At 40.0% G+C, this 8,913-nt stretch overlaps 1 protein-coding gene across 1 annotated transcript; it reads right to left on the reverse strand.

Moving 5' to 3' along the window:
- Positions 1 to 2,232: 2,232 nt before the first annotated feature.
- On the reverse strand, positions 2,233 to 8,549 carry SET (SET nuclear proto-oncogene). The gene is made up of 9 exons (XM_027650297.1): positions 8,539 to 8,549; positions 8,252 to 8,262; positions 8,137 to 8,194; positions 7,016 to 7,158; positions 6,253 to 6,356; positions 5,964 to 6,077; positions 4,313 to 4,483; positions 4,066 to 4,212; positions 2,233 to 3,159 (listed from the first exon to the last, which is right to left on the reverse strand). Exons 1-9 carry the CDS (start codon positions 8,547 to 8,549, stop codon positions 3,136 to 3,138), a joined length of 783 nt encoding a protein of 260 aa, XP_027506098.1. The 3' UTR covers positions 2,233 to 3,135.
- Positions 8,550 to 8,913: the final 364 nt, after the last annotated feature.

Consider the following 8,913-nt stretch of genomic DNA (forward strand, 5'->3'; position numbering starts at 1 on the left):
ATTCAAATGTCATAAATGACTGAGAAAGTGATTCAGATAATGCCTGTTTACAGGGACAGAAAACTATGTTGACAAGTATGAATAAGTACACAGATCATCCGATCAAACTCAAACCTTTCTAACTATATTTACACACACAGAGATGTATTTGTTTCCTTTGGCACTAGAAATTACAGACAAAAGATTCCATTTTATAGCAATTAAAACTTCAACCTTAAAAATAACCTTTGAGCCAGTTAAGTCATAAAGCCCCAGCACAGTAGCTTCACTGTTATTAAATTGCTGCCAACTCTTATGTTCTAACCCTGGAAATTCAGACCACAAAGCCTGAAGTCAGTGTCCACCTATGACAAATTTCACTTGGCAGAACTGGATGTGAGGAGCTCAAGTGGGGGGAATTAATGATAGACAGATATTTAATAAAAATGAATCTCCCATTATTTTCATCCAAGGTGGATGTCTACTTTTAAAAGCTCTTTACATGCATATAAAATAAATCAAGAAAAGGACACCCATTACATATATTCAGCCAAATTAGACATGAATGCTCAGAGCAAATGATGGCCAGCTGTAGTATTTCTTCAGCATTGCAGAGAAATCTGTTAATCCCTACTCATTTCCATTGCTAAAAAAAAGTAATTAAGATAATGCTTAACTAATATGGTTTATTCTTTTACCATCTTAGTTTACTCTTGAGCCATTGCCAGGAGTAAACCCTTAAGTTTCACAGGAAATTCAGTATTATCAGTACAGTAGCAAGAGTATTTTGGCACCCTGTAAAATCCTAAAGAACGTGCAAGAAAATTTTTGTAAGTAGCATTTAATTATCCAGACTTCTCATTCCTTTTTCCTGGTACTTGACTTTACAGAGCCTGAAGCCTTGATTACTTTCAGAACAGTTTTTAAAGGTTTTCTGCTAGTGGAACAACAACAGCACAATGTTTTTCCTAAAGCATTCAAGACTAGCAAAAGATTGTTTTCCTTGAGAAACTACATAAAAACTAAGTAATGAGGCATCATGGCAAGTAACAGCACATCGACCCTTTACCACAGTAGGAAGCAAGTTTCAATGTTACAACAAAAAGGAATTAAATGGAAAAGATCTAAAATTTATAGGACTTCATAGGTTTTGTTCCTTCTCTCTCTCTAGTGGTAAGAAACCATTACTGGTCAACACTGTACTTAGCTCTGCAAGCAGGATCAGGGCAGAAGCTTTTGTTGAGATGGAATAAAGTACATGGTTGTCTTATTTCTGCATCGATCACATGAGACTGGACGTTGCATTGTCTCTGACAACTGGATGGAATCCAAGCTGGACCACACACTCACAGAATGTTTTCCCTCACACATTATTTGTGCACGTCTCCACCAGGGATCGATCGTGTCCTGCCAAGTGTATTTTTAAGCATCAAAACCAGGCTGAATTTGGCTGCAGCAAATTCTGTGAGGAAAAGGGATCAGAGCATATAACAGCAAGTCTTCCCAGAAGACAAGTCTTTTCTACACATCCAAAGAGCTGTTTGAATTTCAGATTAGCTGATACAACATTTTTTTTTTTTTAAATATTTTAAAAGCACAGCACGTTAAAACAACTTCCATTACACTTTGTGGAATACCAGTACCAACAACCTCTATGTGAAATTGTTACAGGCTTCTCAAATGCAGTCTCCTAAAATGAGAGTGTATCTAAAGCACATGTACATTCTGCTACCAAGGAAAGAAAGCAGGGAAGTAGCAACTTTTTCTTCATGAGCTTCACCGACAATCTTGCTCTTTGAAATAGCCCAAATTAGCTTGCATTTAAGATTTATTTTCAACTGAAAAGACTTAAAAAACCACCCAAATGTTATTTTAAGACCCCTTGGTCTCTTTGTTCTAAGCTTGCATGGTATTTTCGTGCAAACTGATGTACTGGAGATAGAACACTGCAAGTTACTGCTCAAGAATTCTGAGAAGTTATTTTTTTTCTTTTAGTAAATCAGGAATAAAAACCTGTGTCTTCACACATGGTCCTACAAGAGTCAGTGTGCAGTAGGAACTACCAAAGGAAACACTTTCCAGGTTCCGAAATAGTAGAAACTAATTTAACTGATTATCAGTCCACACAACCACAAGGCTGCATTGCACTACAGAAATAATGCCCAAATGCCTCCAAAAATGCCTAGAAACTACAAGCAAGTTCTAAACAGGGTTATTAAAACCGGTTTCTTTAAGTGAAGACCAACCAGCCCCTTTGTGTACACATTTAGTTTTATTGTAACAAAGCAACTTGTACACTTTAACGTTTAAAACTGAGCATCTTTCTTTCCTTTCCAGTGAAACAAAAAAAAAAAAAAAAAAAAAAAAGAATTTAAAAATAAACAAGAACAAAATTACAATAGAGAATGTCAATTCCAAATAAGATCCTACAGGTTCTGCTGATTCTCCATCAAGTGGCAGGGCTCAAAGTCATCATTAGGAGAAGATTTTATTTTAAAAGTGTCATCTTAAACTGCAAGGATGTTTGTTAAACATCACAATTAAACATGCCAAAGGAGAAGAAGCCATGTTGTCAAAATGCCCACTTAACCCACCCAAACATCTGAAACCCACCCCGGCTGACCTTCTATAACCCCATTTTTATTTTTATTTTTATTTTTTTTTTAGGTTTTTTCTTTTTTTTAAACAAGAGAAAGTAGACAGATACATGTTGGTAAATGCTAACTGTCCATATTCACATAGAGACACAGTGTAATCTCTGAGCCCAATATACAGAGAAAGAAGGAAAAAAGCTAGATTCTATGCACTACTACACAGGGGCCTAGCACTCTTCAGCTTCCAGCAGAGTGAAGGGAGCAGAAGGTTTTCTTTTTTCCCACAGAACATGGTGTGTTGATTCCATAAACAGTTTTTTGTTTTGAGACAGAAAGGGATAAAAATGAACTTGAAACAGAAACTGGTAGATTCTTTTCCACTGTGTTCTGCTCAAGGTATTTCCCCCAAAATAAATCGTGAACCATGGTGTAGAGGAGATAAAAAGAGACCTCAAGAGAACAAGGCGACTGAGCACAAGAAATAAAAGACAGCAACTTGCTCCCAGGGACTGGAGAAAAATTAAAAAGGTAAAAAGGGGGTTTGGAATCCATCAGTGTTCAATTAGTCATCTTCTCCTTCATCCTCCTGTTGAAAGATAAGCAACAATTAAAACAATCTAAATCACTAAACTTCAGGTAGCAAATGTAGTGAGCAGTCAGAGTTGTACCACCCTACAGGCTACAGAGTTACTCAGTGTGTGCTGTAGGATCATCTCATTCCCCTCTTCACTAAGGAGTGGGAACACTTGCCCTGAGTGCCCAGAAGTCCCTCAATACCTGGATGTCCCAATGAAAACACAGAGGTTTGAGAAAAAACGTGACTTAGAATCACTACAAGCATTGAGATGAGTTTCACATTTGGAAAGTGAAGGAGTCATCTTTTTTCCCCTCATTTTAAACTGTGAAATGCTTCAACATTCACATGCCAAATTCAAGGTTACAAAATAAAGCCCAGAGCAGATCTCCTCTCAGCACAAGCAGTTTTTGCTGCTTGGACACCCCACACCCAGTTATGAGAAACAAAAATGTTTTAAGTTCCCAACACCCTGGATGCTGGTCCTGGAATTCCACTTGCTACTTAAGGAATTTTTTAATTCCTGAACCCAACAGAGAGTCTCAGCTAAGCTGGCCACAAGCAGAAATAAACCAACAAGTGGGAGGATGATTAGATGCATCAACAAAAGCTATTTACGTGTAAAATATTGCTAGAACATTCACTGATTAATTAAGAATTTTGTTACATCCTCGTTCTTCTGGAGCACCTCCCTTAGAAATTTACTATAACTGCATATTTACACAGTGTTTCTCATATACACAAACATACTTATTACTACACTGAAACCACTCCACAAGCAGTGGCAGTTCTGTTTCTCCCCTCCAAACACCCTGAAGCACAGAAAAGAGCTATTTCACCTTGCTAACAACAGCCTGGTATTCTTACAAGATCCCTCCTACACCAGAGATGGATGGCACGAAGGGCAAGATTACTCACCTCTCCTTCCTCTCCCTCATCATCATCTTCATCTTCCTCCCCCTCATCTTCATCTCCTTCTTCATCAATATCCTCTAATCCTTCCTCCTCTTCATCATCATCGTCATCCTCCTCTCCCTCCCCTTCTTCATCGTCCATGTCAGGAACCTTAAAGACACATTTGCAACATCAGCTACAGTGATCAAACTCCCTCTTGCTCTCCCAGAGCTGCTGTGGGCCCCATTTCCCTGCTCAGGGCTGGACCTACCAAGTAGTACTGTAATGGATTTGGCCAGATGTCATCCTTGATGACTTCCCCTAGTTCGTCAGCCCCTGCATCAGAGTGGTCAGTGAACCAGGTGAAGAAGCTTTCTGGCTCTTCATGCTGCCTCTTCCTACTGGCTTTGTTCTGTGTCTGGCTTGAACGTTTTGTCAGGTCCTGAAAAGCAAGTTAAGAAGTTGACTGAAGTTGTCTTGTTTTTTCATTTTTAGAAGCCTGAACTTGTCTAAACACACGCAATAAGTCACCTTCTCCTCCTCATTCAGGATAAGTCTTTAAGAAACATTTAGAACCCAAACAACTCCCAGAAAATAGTGCATTTCTCATGAACATGAGAGAACAGTAAACCTGCCTGTTTCTTTCAATGACTTCCACAGAAACACTGAAAATTCACAGAATCTCTCATCTGATTGATGTTTCCCTACCCCAAAGAAGCAAAAGTACAACAAGTATTTAATGATACACTGAATTTAAAAGGTCTCACAACAGCTAAATGCTACTCAGAGTAGCAACTGGATGCTACCACTACTAAATGCACCCAATTTAAGAAACAGGCTCCACACCTCTAAGTTCTGTATTTAACTTGAGATAAAGACCTGTCTGGGCCTTCTTAGCCTAAGGTTTCCTGCTTTGAAGTCTTCAGGCCATTCTTTGTAGTAAGTGGAGAAAAAAAAAACCCACACAAACCACTCAAACACACGGTCACAAGAACATAGGTGAGTTCTCTAAGTGTAAGTTTGCAACAATCTTTTTGCCAAGTCTGAAAATTACTATCCACTATTTAAAAAAAAATAAATAAAAATTGTGATCATACAGTAACTCCAAACTTTTAGTATTTGTTTTCTTGATAGAATCACATTTGTAGGTTTGAACTGTTTAATGAAGAACAATACCAGAATTCACACTGACTTTGTGGTGTGTTGTAAGGATCACTCGACTAGTTTGTACAGGACTCTAAGTTCTTATAGAAAAGTTCTAGTTCTCAATGAAAAAAGATTAAGTTTTCTCCTTGGTCTGAGGGTGACAAAGCAATAGCAACTTAACTGCGACCCTCAGTTCTACTTTTAAATAGTCAGTTCAAAATCTTCAGGGTAACATGAAAGTGCTTCCAACTTTTACAGAAATGAACTGCAGCAAATAAATTATGTTTGAATGCTGCCTGGATTACAGGTATATCCACATTATTGTGTGGCTGCAACTTCTACAAAGATGTGGTGTCTGGAAATGAAGTTGAGGAAATAAAAATAAAATCAAATCACGCCCCATTATCTGATCCCCAAACATCTGTCCTCAGAATTCCTTATTTAATTGTTATTTTAAGAAAACAACAGCAGTCTAGATGCTGACCAAGGAAGAGACAAACTACTGCACTTGGTAATGTCTCCACCTGGTCACACTTGTGCTTTCACTGTTTTAATGGTGGTGCTCAACTGAGCAAGAGAATCCACTATGGATCTCCATGGAAATGGGATATTCCAAACCCTGCAAGATAGCCAAGAGCTATGTGTGTAGAAAACTGCCTAGGGGAGTGAGAGGGGAAGAAAGAGCAGCTTCAATGCAAAGGAAAAAAGCAAAAGGAAGGTAATTTAAGTGATGGCATCACACAGCAGCAATCAGCTCTCCCAGATGCTCTACATACCTTCCCAGATTTCCATTTGATCTCAGTTGATTTTGAAGAAGGGTCTCCACTTTCATTGAGGTGAAACTCTTTGGAGAGAACTTTATTTTCAAAGTAGGGATTCTCATCAAAATACTGCAGAGTGGAAAGCAAGGAGTCAGAACTCACAGAATGGCAACACACAGACCAGGTCAAAGCTGGCACTAAATGAGTAACTTAAGAGATTAAGTTACAAACTAGAGCCCAACATGCAATTACATCAAAAAACCCCAGTAAAATCACAAGTGAAGGAATCACTTAAAGTACTTACAAAATCTATTCTGTAACCTGATTTGATGTCTTCAAATTCTGTCACCTCAACTCTGGTCAAGTAATGCAGTGCTTCCTCATCTTCTTCTCCCAGCAGTGCAGATACTGAGACAGAACAAGGAATTCCCACATTAACAAAGCCATGGAATGTACATCATGCAGGCAAAATACAGGAAGCTGACAGTAAGATCAATCTTAAAAGCAACACATCTGTCCAAACCAGCTCCTTTAATTCCAGTTAGCAGCCAAGAGACTATTTGCATTTGCTGAGGTGAAAACATTATATATTTGCTTGTTGCAGTTTAGTGTTAAAAGAGCAGCAAACACCATGTACATCCATGTACCCTTCTCTGACACAGATTTTTATGCCTGTTGTTTGCCCACTCTAAGCAGTCTACAAACTTGTTTTGCAGAAAGTTTATTGTGAAGAGTCCCAAGGAGCTCACTTCCAATTCAAAACACCCAAATAAACTAAAATCCTATTTTTTCTTTTCACTTTAAGGGCCCAATACACTGAATAAAGTGGGAAAGTCGCCATTTAAAATGCAGGCATTTTAAGATTGAAGTATGTTAGTAAACAAGATGTTCTTTTGTCAACAAGTGCTAGAAATAAAAATCTTATAAAATGCAACCTAGGACAGAAAGGAAGTTTTTGGTATGACCAGTGACAACTGTACGAGACCCTCAGAGCTGCAAGACACCCATGTAACAAGCAAGCCAATATTGAACTTACAGGGAAATAAGGAGGGCTATTAAGAATATACCTTGTGGGTGGTTGACAAATGTTGTTACCCAGAAATTCGGGATTTTGGCGATCAACTCTGACCTCTTCTGGAAGAATGGTTGGCGGAGTTTGTTGTATTTCTGTTCTACTTTCAAGATTTCCTCACTGGCTTGTTCATTCAGTCTGTAACAGAAGGAGCCATGTTAACCACAGGCAGAGAACTGGGAGTTAAGGACACACCATAAGTAGTTAACTAAGAGCTGAATGGGTTTGATGAGTCTGGCATCTTTAACTAATGAAGTATCCCAAAAAACCCGAGGCCCAGAGCTGTAACAACTGTTGAACACCCTGCCAGAAGAATCTCACTGGTCTTAATGGAACCTTCCCAACACACAATGCTTTGCCAGAAAGGACCTCTATTTATGCAAAGCAAAGTAGTGTTTTACCCCTTACACATTTTGTTTGCAAAAGACCTGCAGATGGAGAACACACAACACCATCACCTGCTCTAACTTCTGGGCAGGCAAGGAAGCCACAGCAATTTTACACCCCATGCAAGTAAAACCTGAAGACATAACATTTGATTGTTGTTGTAAAAAGGGAAAGCCCTGACACTGCAACAGCTTCACAGGGTCAGAGCCCCAACAGTCACCTGCAGTCCCTGTAGGACAGTGGGCAGGGAGAGAAGATCCAGGCAAAGACCCACAGCCCAGACAGCTCTGACATATAAAACTAACATTTCAGAGACATTTTCTATGTGTTATTCTACAAGCATACCGATATTATAATAAAAATATATTATAAAAGCCGACTTTTCAACCAAGTTCTTGGTTCTGCTTCCAAACAGGGAAATACTTTTGCCAGGTAACACACACACGATCTCGAAAACCCAACAGAAAATACACTGCTGTTATCAAAACTACCACAATTAATTTAAAATTTTAAACTCAAGCTCTACCTTTTTAATTCTACACAATTAAGCAAGAAACCAGGACACTTCTTTGTTTCTTTAAAGCCTCTAATCAAGTCAGAACAAATGTATGTCTTGGCAGAGTTCAAACAGAGAGAGCACTGCTAAGCACTTAGTTTACTAAATATTTTTACTTTGACAGCTACACTTCAATTTCTGCTCAAACATTTTAAAAATTTGATAGTGTTTACCTGTCTATTTCATTCTGTACTTCATCAATGTGTTCAATTGCTTCCTGTTGCTCTTTTTCTGAAAAACAAATGAAAATGTGTCAACATCCCTTCATTCTCAAGCCTGACAAATCACCTGGGGCTTCTCTTTAAGACCTTTTCGAGTGATCTACTGTAAAAGCACCCGGGGATTTCTATTAAGTGTCATAAGTCTCATAAGGCCTCAAAGCTTCAGCCTCACAGAGTGCACTGGCAGCTGATGAAATGCAGGAAAGTTTGACAAAACGGCCCTAAAGTGAGTTCACCCCCAGAAAACCACAGCTCACATCCCCCTCCACAGTTTTACAAGCCAACTTAATTTAAAAGTCAACCGTGACACAGGAGCAGCAATTTAATTAAAGCGTTGTAAGCCGCGTTTACTACGAGCAACACATTCGAGGGAATGTGAAATAATTTAGAGAGGACTGAGATATCAATAGAAACAGCGTGTCTGGGCACACGCCACCTTCCAAAGAGCAAAGAGGACGCTCGGAAGGAGGGTTAGAAACAAAAAAGCCTCGAAAGCGGCAGCTCGCGGGTATTTTTTCTAACGGGCCCTTCCCCTGGCCGCAGGTTCGGCCGGGGCCGGGTTCCGGAGCGCTGTTTCCCCGCCGCGCGGGCGATGAATGAGCGGCCGCGGGAAGCGGCGGGCGCGGAGCAGCGCCCGGGGGGCCGTGCCCGTCCCCGCCGCGGGGGCGCGGGACGCACGTGGGGCGGCAGCGCGGGCAGCGCCGCGGCCCCGGAGCGAGCCCGGCCTCC

The sequence above is a fragment of the Corapipo altera genome, unplaced genomic scaffold, assembly GCF_003945725.1.
Source record: "Corapipo altera isolate COAL_440 unplaced genomic scaffold, ASM394572v1 268, whole genome shotgun sequence".
In the NCBI taxonomy this organism is placed as follows: domain Eukaryota; kingdom Metazoa; phylum Chordata; class Aves; order Passeriformes; family Pipridae; genus Corapipo; species Corapipo altera.